This window comes from Lissotriton vulgaris, chromosome 2_2 (assembly GCF_964263255.1).
Source record: "Lissotriton vulgaris chromosome 2_2, aLisVul1.2, whole genome shotgun sequence".
NCBI classification, from domain to species: domain Eukaryota; kingdom Metazoa; phylum Chordata; class Amphibia; order Caudata; family Salamandridae; genus Lissotriton; species Lissotriton vulgaris.
The window spans coordinates 71,512,572-71,527,965 of record NC_141688.1 but is presented as its reverse complement, the minus strand read 5'-3'; the positions used below and the strand labels follow the sequence as shown (position 1 = coordinate 71,527,965).

Below are 15,394 nucleotides of genomic sequence, written 5' to 3'. Positions count from 1 at the left end.
ATGGGGACATGGTTGGGTCATGGAAGCCCATCCTGCTCTGAAAGCAAGCCCCAAGCCTGCCGCCCACTGGGTAAAGGACAGAATGGCAAAATGGTCTCCAGAAAGGGAGCAATTGTCAACCCCAATGATTTCAATGAAATTATGCCATTTTACTTGTTCTGTACCTCTGTTACCAACCTGCATGATATCAAAAGTCATAAATAAATCCAAAGACCTGGAGCATTTATAGTTTTCTGATTCAACTCAAATGACCCGCGTTCAAATGAAACTGAGAACTCTGATGGTAACCGGATAATTACCCATTGATTAATCATTGATTAACCTTGATTGGTGTCTCTGACACACCAAGCATGTCATAAAAAAGGATATAAAAACGGTGTTTAACATGCGGATTAAGTAGCTCAGGTAGTCAAGTATAGCGCAAGTCTTCAATCATTGAATTTGTAGTTCAGAAGATGGATCCACAATAAAAGACCACGGACCTGTAAATGAAGTTTGGTGCTTGGGCTTAAATTAGCTGCTTCTCAATTAAATCTGAATTCTTCACGCCTACTAAGCCTCAATCTCCAGTACCGGAAGACACAGGCAATAAAGCTCAACTCCTAGTCCATGTTGCAATTGCCAGGCAAATAACATCATTTGGCTTATTCTATAAATTGGCACAGTAGTGTCTAGTGGAATTCTATGGTAAATGATAGATATTTTACTAACACTAGGGATATTTCAGCTGAGATCCACAAAAACTCAGAAGTGTGCTGGGAGTGGTGCCCACTCTTAATTGACAAATACAACTTATGAAGTCTGTTAGGACTACATTAGAGGGTTAGTAAGAATTTAAATGTCTGATGTTAAGGTTGGCAGTAGTACAACTATTTCGGTTCCAAACACATATTACTGGATACAATTAGTTAATGGAGGCATAACGTTGTTGAAGACCCTTGCACCAATATGGTGCAGCCATCGACATCTTGGTTGCTCCTGCGGTAACTACAGTCACAGCAGCTGAATCTGTACACAGGTTCATATTGTGGAGGAAGGTAAAGAATATAGGTCACCTTGGTGGTAGGTTAATGGTTTTGATAGCTTTGCACACATTCACATTGCTTGTGGTTGACCCTTTTGATGCTGCTGTTACTAATCACTTTTACCTTTCGTATTCTCATTTCATTAGTTTTAAATTTTGCTTGTGATTGTTTTTTTTTTTTCTTGCACGGGTGCTAAAACTAAGGGGTGCATGGCGATACAAATATTGGGGCATATTTACAAGCACCATCGCCAGTACGACGTCACTTTTAATGATGTTGTGATGGCGAATGGAGGTATGCCTTATTTACAAGGCAGCGTTAACTGCTTAGTGGTAGCGTGAAAGGGGCGAGCAATTGGTGTTGTGGTGGGCATTCCACTACAGCACCCATTGATTTTGATGCTGCCCCATATTTACAAGAGCAGCATTAATGGGAGACAGTGCCAAAATTAAGACAGGGAAAACCCTGTCTTAAACAGGAAAAACAAGGAGAAATGCTTTATTTTTTCCTCATTTTTGCTGTTTGCATGTGTGCTCCCTTGGGCAGAACAAATAGAAACAGCAAAACACCATTGCTTGTTTATGTGCAGGAAGGTCCCCCTTCCTAAACATAAACAATCATTTAAAAAAATGCTGTTTGGCAACGTCTATGTGTGCTGCATTAAGCAGCACACAAAGAAGTTACAAAACCGCGTTTAGAGATTGTTTATGTGCAGGAAGGGGGACCATTCTGCACATAAACAATCTTCCCCTCAACACAGGCACCCTTGCACTATTGTGCAAGGGTGCCTGTGTTGGCACTAGTCTGCTAAATTTAGTGCCAGAGTAGGGGGAAAGTAAGGGCTGCACCATATTCTAGAATATATGGTGCAGCTCTGCGTTTCTAAAGTGACGAAGAGTGTCGTTATCCTTCTTACCCCATAGTGCTTTGAAACTTCGCATATTTTAAAAAATATTTCATGCCTCACAAAGTGCAAGCTTACAGTTGTAGTTTAAATGCAGGCTTAACTATAATGGTAGCAGGAAACCGTTCCCGCTACTGCTCATGGGTCGGAGCAGATATCATCAGCTGTTGAACCACCCATGCTCAGAAGCAATGCACTCCCTTCCCCGCTGACGGAAGTCCCGCCCTCAATGGGACGATACTTCTGGTGATGGGGAATCACCAGTGCATGGCTGTTGAGTAGAGACCGGGTACCTGCTGCCTCTCAAAACTGAGTGATGGTGGGCAAAGTGCCCTTACAGCCGGATTTTCTGAAATAGGACATAGAAATTCAATGAATCATCATTTGCAGAGTGCTGGCCCTACTAAAGAACACACATAGCCAAACAGTCATGAAGCTTTTCCACCTTCGTGAAGTTTCTCAAAGTCGTACAACTTTGCGGGCAAAGCCTAAAGGTTCACGTACCCTCAACAAGAACAATGTGGGCCCATTTTTTCTCTGAGTGGGTGTGATGTACTCAGTGCTTAATTTGTGCCGGTGCTTTCCGGTGCTGAGCACCGGCACTTTTATTGTCAGGGCCGGGGCTATAATTTATTTTCAGGAGGCCGTGGTGGTGAATAACATTTTTCAGAAATACATGCAAGAGAGACAGGCAGCTTTACTTTTCCCACTCTTCGGTGCTGCGTAACATCACATTCATCAGCACATGCACTCCTGGCTGGCTGGCGATTTAATTTCAACTTCTATGCTTTCACTAATATAAAAAAGCAAACGGGTTCTCCAAGAGCCGTCTTTTTTTTCTGCAGTTAACACTGCGTGCCCTTCCCCCTCCAGCAAGTTAGAGAGCCGTTGAGGAGCGGAAGAAGGCCGGACTCTTCATGTCATGTAAGCCTTTAGCAGCTCCCTATTGGTTACTGAAGGTCAAGGGTCTGGGAGTTCCTCCGCCGAATGCTTCTAGCAATTAGGATCCTCCAATCCAACACGTTTTCCCTCCACAGAGCTTCCTGTGGCACCCGGCGGTAAGGTAAGTTTTATTATATTTATATTTGTATTTGTATTTCCCCCCCACGAACAGCCCCCCCCCCCACACCTCTCGCGAGGATGCCGGCTGGGGGTGTCATCTAAAGCTACGCCCCTGCCTATGAGTTGGTCTTAACTGGCTCAATAAAGAAATGCTTTTCTTTAGTAACTTTTGATGCATTATGAAAACTTGTTGAAACTTCCAGGGAAACATGACGTAGGACCAGTCACCCCCTCCTCCTGAGACGTGTGAACAGACAAGCGGTGCAGGTGAGTAACTCGGAGAAGATGAAATTAGTGACGATCCAACCTCGATCCCAGCACCCCCCCACACTTCACCCTCTACTCACCATCAAGTGTGCCATCCAGTGCTTACTTTGTAAAATATGAAGTCCAGGTGCTCATATTTTTGTAGGAGGCCACACCCATGTCCCCTGGCTCCACCCACTTCCTTTACTGGCCCCACCCACTCACTCTATTGGCTCAACCCACATCCTCAACTAGCATGGCTGAAAGCCACATTTAATACCCGATGGTTGACTTGATATGTGCTGGTTTTCAAGCTCCTTGGAAAGAATATCTTAATAAAATCAAGGCAAAACCGCAAAAGAGACTGGATGTCATGACTTTTGGAACCAAAGATAATGAACTTTTTCTGATCATTAAAGTCCTGACTCCAAACTATTTCTGATATGAATATCTACTTATATTGTATTTTGTGTCTCCCAAGGCTGGACCCTAAACTGCCCCGGACCGGTCTATTACTAAAAGATAGTGGGATATGACATTATAGAGCTCAGAGGTACAAGTCCACTATGAAGGCATCTATCACATTAAGAATATATTGGACTCTGCTAGAGGCACAATATGCACCTCCCTGGCAGATGCACAACCTGTAACTGATGTATGCACATCAGTCACTCCTGTAATATGCCCAATATTGTAATTGTATTTATACAGCACTTCCACCCCGACGATATGTCACAGCACTTTTCAGTGAGTGGCATGCGACTCCGGAACCCAAAAAGGATTAGTGGTGGGTTAATATAGGTAAATATATGTTGATTTGAGCAATGGACATGTGAGTCTTTTAGTTTCCTTGAATGGGATAATGGAGGGATAGAGAATGGGAGAATCTCGAAAGGGTTATTAGGGAGATCATAGTAGCAAGATGAGGCTTGGGATGACTAAAAGGAAAGATGGAGTAGGGACAAGCCTCTAGAAAGGGATTTACTCTGACATAAACCAAACATTTATTTCCCCAATTGGCACCACTTAGCCTTTACAATAATGTTCTCAACATACAACAGTGCCTTTTGCTCCCTAACATGAAGGTAATACACAATGATGTAGCTGTCAAACCCCAACCAGCACAGAATACAATTGGCAACAGACTATAAAGAGTATCTTTGTCTGACAGGGTGCATAGAAGAAAAGACAATGGACCAAAATCATTTGAATGTTGAAACCATCGTGGTGATGGATGGAGCATTTGAACGTGGTGAGGCGTAAAAGTTTGCGATGAGTCCCCTTTGGCGAGTGAGCCTGGCTGTCAAAAGAGGGTTTTTTGAGAGGTGAGGGGTTAAAAAGAGTGGACAAATGGTGCTTTTCATGCAAATTTGTTAAACATAAAATGTTAAAACAAATGTGAAAGTGAAGTTGACATCAATAAAGAGATTTTGTGTGATAATGGTGTAGAAGTTACTAATACTGCACGATGTTCTGTGCAAATGTAGGGGTGATTGCTATCGATAGTGGAAATGTGCTATATGTTAATGACAGTGTCCTATGCTACCGAACCATCAATTAGTACAATATTTGGGACAGTGTGGCCCAAATGCACCAACAACATACTGCAATCTCAATACTTTCATGCAGAATGAGTGGGGCCTGTGCTACTGCTTGAACCACTGCAGTTTTAGTGACTTTTTAACTCCGGCAGCGCCAGATGCTAGCAGTTAAACAAACTCAGCCATCCACAGAACAAAATCCAATTACTTTTTTGAGTCATTATAATTATTATAAATGTATCACTGCACTATGGCCGCCATGCGGGATAGGTGCTGGTGTATGCCATCCTTAGTTCACCTTCTCCCGAGTGCGCTAGTGTGTGCCTGGGTTCCCAAGCGCTGGATGAGTGCGTGTGAACTACTTGGGGCGCAAACTTTCTATCTATTCAACAGCTATGTGATGGAATATGTGCATGTCAGCAGAAACAATCCTATTGGCCCGGGCCATTGCTTCATCCGGGAGCTGAGACTGATTGTATGGTAATTGCATTTCATCCTGAATTTAGCTGCCTTAACATACCAGGGCCTTTTTTTGCTGTACAAAGAAAAACAGAACAGAAATAGTTTGTCTATTTTTGTTGCACATGTAGTGCGAAGAACAGAAGAGTTGGACTTCATGAGATAAAGAACGGCGCACCAGGTGTTGGAGAGCACTTTTCCATTGCAAAAACATTCTGCTCTCGGATCACGTAGCTGAACGGGCATTGTGTTTGCATGCTAACAACATAACAATGTCATTGATAATGAGGATGTAGACCATTTGTTTCGCTGTTCTGCAGACTGCAGTAGCAATGTTACACAGTGCACTGCAGGCGATCATTTCCCTGTTTTAAGAATGTCAAATTAACTGTGTCACATGAGGTAGTGGCAAAATAAGACACGGTTAGCAATTTTAAATACTGGGTGATGAATTCAAGCTTGACTGGCACAGCCCCACCCCCTTCCAAACCCCATCTTATGTCCCGGCCGCTCTTTCCGCCTTTTTCCAGAGCAACAACTATTCAACAATTTAACAGAGTCCTGCCCTGGTGTTCCGATATTTGCCATCTTTCTAGCTCCTTGACCTCAGTCGGCCTCTCTTTCTCCGTGCGTGCTGCTTTCTGTAGAAGCCCCCACCCGCCCCCTCCATGAGAGCACGCCCTAGGCTCCGCCTAACCATTAACTTGCTAGGGGGGCATTGAATGCGCGAGACGATGAACAACATTCTATGGGCCGAGTGATTGTCACCGGTAGCCTTAATGGTCGACGTAGTGCACCCCCTTCACTCCCCTCCACCCTGGAGCCCCCCCCCCCGCGAGCACTGCATCGGCCTACTTCAGGGCCTATGGTGAGTGGCAGCAGGTGACAGGGCCCACCTGCGGCTGTTGAGGTGTTCCTACACTGCAGTCAGTGCCTGGTAAGAAGCGTGATCCACCCTCCCACGGGTGTTTGAGGGGGCACAGTGTGCCCCAGAAACGTAAAAGGTGACAGGCCTGAACCTGAGACTGGTGCCACCAAGCCTCTGCCCCAGCTCTGCGTCACTGCAGGAGACCAGCTGGAGCGCTCGAGGGCTACCCCCTGGGCCAGGACCTCCCACAAGGTGGGGGCACTCGGTGCCCGGCAGAACAGGGTCGGAACCTGCAACGCCCGCTGTGCCCACGCAGCCCAGACCACCAAGCATCGGCTGGTGAGTCGTTTCCATGGCTCACTGGCACGAGCTGGCTGTGGTCGGAGGGCAATGCCAGGCACCCTTGCTATGAACTGATACCCCGACCGGGTCTTGAGTTGTAAGTCTGTGTGACCGGGAGGAGCGATGGCACACTTGATGGTGAGTAGAGGGTGAAGTGTGGGGGGGTGCTGGGATCGAGGTTGGATCGTCACTAATTTCATCTTCATTACTGTAGTAGTGTGTGAACACTGGATTGAAACTGGAGTGAGGTTTACAGTGTAGCGTTGTAAATTGGGGGGAAGGCAGGCAGGACCTCCCAAGGTACTCTACCTTCGCCCCCTATCACGATGGTAGACTCCTGACAATTCAATGGAGTCATTAACCAACGTGTTCAGCAATCTAAGCACTGTACCCCTTCTACGCTTGGCAGATATTGATATATGAATCGTTGGCTCATCGTTAAAAAAAATTTAAAAATGTCATGTAGCAAGACATGCAAAGGGGAAATTGTGATTTTGCTATCTGGAGAGGCATGTTCTAAATATAAGGCATAGTGTCAACATTAGAGAACTTGTCATGATGTGGCCATTGTCACGTTTATTGTCTCTTGTCTTTCCACCTCTGTAAATGTCTTTCAGGAACTCTTCACACATGTTTGACCTTTGCCATTTGACCTTCTTTCAGCATGCTTTCCCGAAGTCTCTGTCGTGATCTGACCTTTTTAAAGGAAACCTCTAGTATATGTATTTTTTTGGAGCTCGGCTCCTCGGATGCCTTGAAAGGGCTTTGGGGGGCGATTTACGAAGCTTGTTAGCAGCTTCTCTGGTCTGCCTCCCATGTCAGTCCCTGATCTCAACACAGCCTGTCTGAAATCTGGCTCTTTCATTGATTCATGCCCTGGGACCCTCTTTTAAACGCTGGCCCTGCAATTCCTACATTTCTTATAAAATGCTGCCTTGGTAGAGATTGTGAACCTTTTGTTGTGTATGGACTGTATTACTGCTGTCTGTAACAAAGGTCTGAATACTAACCATATCCAGAAACATGATCGAGATCTCACTGACCTGAAAAGTTACAGGTCCATGATTCTCCTTCCCATAAACTGTGATATGTTTGAGTCACATATCTACAATTTACTGGATACTTTCAATCTCTTTAGTTGTCCACTGATCAGCCTCCATCCTTAGCATGGGGCATGCTTTGCTCTCCTTGTTAGATGTGCTGAAGACCATTCAAGATAAGTAGGATCAAGGTGGTCGCTCAACCTTTCTGCTGAATTTGACATGGCTGACAAAGATCTGCCGTCGCTGTGCAGCTGGTTTGAATGCCCAGCTCTGGAGAGGTTCAGGTTCTTCCATGATTGTATATCACTTGTCTGAAAACATGCAACCTTGATAGAGCCACAGGGGTCTGGGACTTCACCCATAGTATTCAAAATGCTTATACGCAACACCTGGGAGGATTGATTTATTCTCTTAGATAGAAGTTATTTTCCCATGCTGGTGGCACTGAACGTGTTCTGACATTTGACCATCTGTCTAGTAACTCCAGCAATCAGCTGGCGGAGTGCCTGGCCTCGATCCATGGCTGGATGGCTGGAAATGTCCTAAAAAGGAACAGCAACAGAACTGAGGTTTTGATCTTAGGAGGTTATTGCCCAGAAACTTTGGGTCTTTTGTCAGTCCTATCTCCGAGGCCCAAAAAATCTGACAAGTCCTTTTGAAAAGTATGTTTCTTTTGAAACCCAGATTTAAAAGGCCACTATTCCCTCATCTCACAATGTGGACAATTCCTTGCACTTTAGGCTTCTTGAGATTTTGATCACTACCACAAAAAATTTGGAACTGAACTGGTCTGAGGGCTTTTCAAGTATGTTCAAACTTCCACCGCCCGTAGGCTTCCAGTGAAGGATATGGTGACCTTTAACAACACTAAGCAATGTCCATTGTGTGTTTCATCAGACTAGACCAGTACTGTTCTCTAATCTGCTACCCCGCATGATCTCTGTTAAGTTGATGTAACGCCCTAAGTGACCCAAGACGTGAGTCCCTTGCTCGCTGTGCCACAAGATGCAAGCTATACCTCACTGACGCAGCGTAAAAAGGCTGAAATAAGTCTGGGGTTGACCAGAGATCAGGATAGACTTTTCTCATGGGGAGCACTGTCAGTATTGATTTGTATAAGGTGGGCCTCAGTTTAGAGTAGCACAGTTGGTGAGAAAGGATGGGTTGAAGGCTGCCCAAAGCTATTGTTTGTGGTGTAGCCTACTGGAAAGCATTCTTCCTACAGTTTTGTGTGCTCTCTAGTTTAAACCCAGTTACAACTGAATACTTGCTTGCTGGCAACTCCTCCATCACTGAGTTGGCTTGATGCTTCCCACAGGGCGGACCTGATTTCTACCTAGTTTAGAATGGGTACTAGTCCAGGGTCTTACTAACAGATATGGGGGGAAAGAAAAGCTAGAACCTCATCTTGAGTTTGGCTGACCCGCTGCCTGCCACGCACCTGCAGTGGCAGAGGAATTGGCTTTGCTGGCCCAGGCATGTTTGGGTTTCTTGTCAGTTGAGCCCTCAGATTTCCTGAATCATGGAAGTAAAATACACTACTCCAGTCTTAGAGTATTTTGGTAAAGTTCATCTTTCCCAAAACATTTCATGAGGTTTATTTACTACTGTTAATCCAGTCCTGGAATATTTTGGGTAAAGTTAAAAAATTCCAGAATTATTTTAAAGAAAGGTTTGTAGCATTACATTATCAGAAAGTGTCGCGATGAGGCCGCTTCTCAAGGCAAAAATATAGGAATACCCTGGCACATCCACATTTGGTCATTAAGTCTAGAATTGGTGGTGGGTTTAGTAGCTTTTTTTTCAGTTTCCTACCAGCATGTAGGAGCAGTGGCGGTTTTACCATTAGGGCGTTTGGGCGTTGCCCCACCTATAATTATCAGGCAATTTATTCGAGCGGCGCGTTAATAAAAGTTTTATAAATTAACGCGCCGCTCGAATAAATTGCCCGATAATTATTGCCCTGCGGCCGTGGTGTGTGTCATGGACTTGGACAGTATGCACTGTCTGACACTGGGTGGCGCTGGACTGACTGTGCCGGCACAGTGCGCACTCACTGCGCATGTGGTGTTTGCCCGGCAGGGCTTTTTTAACTAGCAAACTATGTGGATTTAAAAAAAACAACCGATTAGGGGTTTGCCTGCCTAATGCAACGTACCCCGTTGCTGAAAAAACGAACGACGTTTTTTTGATGCTCAGCCCAATCCTGATGCTACTCTCTTTAGAGAGCAGCTCTCCTCTAAAGAGAGCAGCATCAGGATTGGCTACTACTGTGTCTCGGCAAGTTGGCAGCCATTACTAATTTTAGTCTAGGCGCCAACGGGACCCCAGAGCAGAGATGGTGCGGACCCGGTCAAGTGAAGACAAGGTAAGTTTTTTATTTTATTTATCCCCACCCCCCTGGCCCCCACTGTGAGCGAGCCGTGACTGTTGCTAGCATACTGCTCCCTGCAATCCTGCCTGGGTATAAAAACTCCGTAACAGAGGGCCAAACTAGACTCGATAAAGCAAATGTGGAATAATGTGAAAAGTCCTAGTAATTTGCATATAGAAAGCACTGCACACGAGTAGGTTACACAAAGGAGGCAATAGATGTGACTAATGGCACTTGACAAAGGCAGTAGACGGCCCTGGGTAACATTGTGATTCTTTCTGCCCCATTGCCTCCAAATCCCACAGGTCTGGATGTGCCATAGTTAAAGGTTGCACGGTCATGTACGCCACCCTGAGCGTTTCAGTCCCATTATTTCGAAACAATGACGGACGTGCGATGGACAAATGCACAAAGCGCCTCGTTGATGTAGTGTTCAAGGCACATCAAAGCAGTTTAAGGACTGTTAGTGCAGGTGCTAACACTGTTCCGGAGGGTACGCTACAGTGCTACGCTCAAAGCTGTAAGAATGGCCTGCACCTGTTGGCCTTATGCATTGTTATTTGTAAATGTATATTGAAGTGCCTAATTCTCTGCTAAAGTGCTTACCTCACATATTTTAATATCACCACCTTGCGGGGGATTGACTTAAGTGACAGTGTTGTAATTAAGTGCCGGATGCCGAGCACCGACAAACACTGCCTCAAATTAGTCTCTGAATGAGCATTCATGGTTGTAAAAGTGCCCTTTTTTCCTTGCATGCAATCTGTGGTCGGTACTCTGCATTCAGGTGATATGGCCATGCATACTAACGGGGTCCGTTCTACTGTGCTGCTGCTAAACTTACTCTTCTCTCGGTTGACAGGTTGTTTTGTTGCAGCAAATGCATGGATAAAAAAGTGTGAGGGGGTCTGAATTTGGGAGAGATAAGACATGGGGATTTGCAAAAGCTGCTCTTCGAATTTGCAGGTACACATTGCCATTTTAGCCACCTGCAATGATTGCTCGCCAACTGCACAGCCTCCAGTAGCTTTTCCTATGTAGTGATGGATCTATGTGTATTAGGCCCAGTTCTTCCACTCTTCTTTCAAAATGTTCTTGTGGGGAGAACACCCCCAACCCCCCCCCCTCCCGTAGGTTGTTCGGTGGTAATGTTACGCCCTACCACTTTCAAATGTCACCAGCCGCCACTGTGTAGGAGATACTTCTACAGTTTTTCTATCCAGGATGGCCTTGAGATAGTCACACACAGTTAAAATGGCGATGGACATGGAATCTGAATGCTCACTCTGAGTAGGATAGGACGTCAGACACTCCAGTCGGAGTGATGGCACCGATGCCAGGAAACTCATCTCTGTGGCTGCCCACTGGGCAGTTATTTATGTGTTCTGTAGGGGAGGAGTGACGTAGCTTATATATAATCAGCAATGACCTGCACCATTCCAGTACACCACTCCCACACCCAAGATAGCCAGGCAGTCAGTCGGTCAGATGTGAAAGGCCATGCATAGCAAATGCTTCAGCCAAGTCAAGTGAGACCAAGTCAGTAATATTTGCTTGGCGACTTCTTTTCTCGAGTCATCCAAAAATGAGAGGACAATTAGTTTTGTGGACCTACCTGCAATTGACAGTTTAGCAAATGTTAAAGTTCTGATGTTGGTTTATAAAGGTCTTCATCTCCTTTGCTGGGCAGAAGCATATTGGAGATAAGATAATGAGCCTCAAAGAACTGATGGCCTTTATGCACACGCAGAGATCAGCGGCCCTCAGTTCCAGTTCTCCATTGAAGCAAGATCTGGGTACGGTGCATGCAGAAAGTAGCCAAAGAGCAGACATGTAGATCGAAGTCTCGCATGGAAGTGTAGTGCCCTTCGGCACAACTCATGCAATTAACAGGTTGAGATGAACCCCACCCTAAAGCAATTGAATGGATAAGGTTTGTCAGAAAAGAGGTTGCCCATTTGAGGAGAGGTTCTTCAAACCACACCTGTAGAGGTGGTCAAGCATGCTGACCCAGCAGGTTGTGTCGAGGGTCGAAGTTGCGTCTAACTACAACTCTTAAAGCAACACAACTACTACGGCCTCTTCCGCTCACCTCACATGCAACTCTTCTCCTGTTGTTCTCTTCTCTCTATCGTTCCTTCTACCACTCTGTCTCATTGTCTCCCTCCATTACTCTTCTCGCCACTCCCTAATCCATTCCCTTACTATAATCGTTTCACTTTTCCCTTTGATTAGATCTGTCCCTCTCATCCTTTGCATCCTTTTTATATTGCCTTCTGCTCTACTCTTTTATTCTCTTCTTCCCACTCAACCCTTATCTTTCACTTTCTGTTGTGGAGAAATGAATTGTGGCAGGCAGTGAATGTATCATGTACGTGGGCTTTAGCTTTTAGGTAAATCTCCTTAGTAACACAAGCTATGATACTAATTCCATTCTCTTTCTGTACCCATCCTTCCTCATCTCTGTCTTACATAGTACCTCACCTTTATTTTATTTTTCCTCCCCTTTCACTTCCCTTGTTACATTCTTTGTTACCCTCACTTGATTATTACTTTTACTCTCTCTCCCAGTCTCTTCTTCCCTGTTGTTCTCTCCATTCTCTCTTTGTTCGACCTTCTTCCATATTTCACTATGCCTCTCCTCTGCTCCCTCGTCTTCTTTCTTTCTTCTTCAGTCTTCCACTTGATTAATCTGCAGTCCTCTGCCGCACAGCTCATTTGCCACTTCTTTTAGCACCTGCTAACTCACTCTATATCTTTTTCCACTTCTGTGCTGTTTCTCTCTTCTTCTCACTGCTCGCCCTCCTTCTCTGCTTCTGTACATTTTCCTTTCTCCCTTCTCTACATCTGTTCCTTCTCTTTCACTGATGCACTCAGTCCTTTGTTGCGTCTCTAAAGTTCTCTATAGACTTTGTCCATTTTCTTCTTCTCTTACTGTTTCTCAATTTGTATTAATTTTCTCAAGTTTCCTTTGTATCTGATTCTTTTCACACTTCTTGTGGAGAAGTGTGGCTCAGGGGTTAGAGGCGGCAGACCCGGAACCTGAGATTGGCCCTGGACCAGGGTTCAATTCCCCGCCTCAGCGGGTCTTGGGCTCAAAAAATTCCACGGACTCGATAATTCTCGCTCCGGTGCCTTCTCAACTCACGGGTTCACACTCTGCGACTCTGGGCAATAGCTTGCTTAATCTCCACAACGGCCCCTCGCGGCGGGATGCCTGGCTTTCACCTTGTGGATACCCTGCTGGGGTTATCTCACAGGGGAATACCAGGACGGGTTCCCTAAGCAAGCGCCGGGAAACCCTTTGTGGGTAGCTGTGCGCTATATAAGCTCAAATACATTTACATTTACATTTTCTTAGAGTCTCAGTTTGCTTACTATTATATTCATAACTCATGTTGATATCTTCTTTGACTCCAAAAAGATGGGTACTTTGCCTTGGCTTTTAAAATTAAAGGGTCTCACAACCACACCTTTTATATTTCAGGTCTCTTCGGTGGTCCAGGTCCCGCAAATTACCATAATGAGTTGGTCCACCCACAGGGGGAGCCTAATGCCCCGAAGTACTCCATGGGTCAACGAACCGCATTCAGTACAGTGGAGTGCAGTCCAGGCCCAGCTGCCTACACCCTGCCAGCCGTACTAGGCCCCAATGTGCCAAACAAAATGTCCAGCCCAGCCTACAGCGTCACCTGCAAGTCCAGGAAAGGTCCCTTCGACACAGACTATGTTAACAGTCCCGGGCCCGTCCATCTTCTGCCAAAGTCCGATCTCTACCTGGAAGCGGCTCCTGTCTACACCATGCAGCCGAGGACCGAGCTGCTTGCCCAGCGGGGTGAGTGTGCCGGACCAGCTACGTACTCCCCAGAGAAAGTGACCCTTCACAAACCGCGGGCCCCAGATTACAGCTTTGGCTATCGTCACTCGGAGTTTGCCGTCTCGCTGTTTGTTGATGTCCCAAACAATGGCAATGGCAATGGCAAATGTTAAAAATAAAGTCTCTATTTTCCTTATCCTGACAGAGCAATGTGTCTTGCAAGAGCTCAAAAATAGTAAAAGGCAAATGACAAAGAGAGTGCAAACTTAGGCCTTACACACCGCGACTGTCTATGAGCTGATCCAGAGTTTCAGGAAGTAACAAGTTTTATCATCTGGACCCAATTCAATACCTTGCAGTCCCTTTCACGCTGGGTGAGATTAAACCAAATTTACCAATTGGTTAATCATTGTTTTTCTTTTTCTTTGGCGTTTACATCTTTATTTAGTTAATCAGGGTTTGGCAAAATAATATCAGAATTCTCTAAATATCACCATAAAATAAACTTTTCACATATCTAAATTAATGACTAATAATGACAAACTCCTTAAGAGAGTTAAAGATGCTTTTTATAAATAATGTGATTGTTCATCAAGTACAATACAGCTTGAATCATAAATCATCACACATGAGAAACATTAGCAAATAAACAACAATTGTACATCTCAAATGCCAGCGCAATGAGTGAGTGGATAGGCGTAGAGACAAAAGGATAAAGACATTTGCAAAGAAAGTTATGCAGATTCAGAATATCATACTAACCGATCACACAAAGTTCAAGAAAATCTGGAAAGCCACCCTCTGGCAATTAGAGTAAGCTAGGCCCCTCAAGTAGAGTTGAGGAGCAAAGTCAAAGAGTCAGGATCAGTAGAACAGCAACCAACCCATAGAATTTAGGAAACAGCAACACAGCTCTCTCCTCTTGCAAAGTAAAGAAAATGCTAGTTCCAAACCCACCCCCTTTCTACATCTAATTATACCCTAAATTCACTAAAGGTCCAACCCTCATTGTGTCGTCTCACATGGTTTACCTATTATGATTGGTACACAAGGGGTGTTCAATCACACTACTCTCGATGTGCCTAACTTTATAATATCCCATTGTTCTAACTTCGCACACTGTAATCACTTTCAGCTTAGGAATCTCTAGTATCGGACTTCTGTGTTTTGTACATCTCTCCATCCACTCATGTATCTTTTCGGAAACACAAATGTCCTCATGCTCCGCTCAACAAGGAAGCTCCATTTCTTTTTATCTGCAACCTTGTCCATCATCACAAACTTGTGATGGACAGACAACAGTGTTCATTTTTCTTCCTTTCTACATTTCTAATATTCCACATTAACTCTAAAATGTCTCTCTGGCCTTTTCTGCAGGGCCACAGACTATTCTCCTAGGAAAGACAAATACATGTGTTATTTATCATTTTATAAACTCCACTATTAAACGCTCTTTGAAAGCTTACACTTGCTTTCTTTTCTTACGCACTGCACATTTATTTCTATTGGTGAGTGGAAAATAAACTCTCGACTTTTGACTTGTTTTCTACATTAGTCGTGCATTTGCAGCCTACTCGAACACTCCCAGCACGTGCTTGCACAGTTTTCATCTTTCCCCTTTAGTCTTGCTCAGTTAGTTTTTCATGTCTTTTTGATTAGTATTTAACACACTGAAGAGTACAATCCAGCAGGTTTTTATTTCGCAAAAACCCT

General features: G+C 44.8%; 1 protein-coding gene across 1 annotated transcript in view; it reads left to right on the top strand.

Moving 5' to 3' along the window:
- CIMAP1C (ciliary microtubule associated protein 1C) overlaps nt 1-14,085 on the top strand; it is a 75,077-nt gene extending 60,992 nt beyond the window's left edge. The window contains exon 3 of the mRNA XM_086959862.1: nt 13,352-14,085. Within this exon, the coding sequence (XP_086815988.1) occupies nt 13,352-13,854 (503 nt within the window). The 3' untranslated portion in view covers nt 13,855-14,085. The remainder of the gene's footprint in view (nt 1-13,351) is intronic.
- The last annotated feature ends 1,309 nt before the right edge of the window (nt 14,086-15,394 follow it).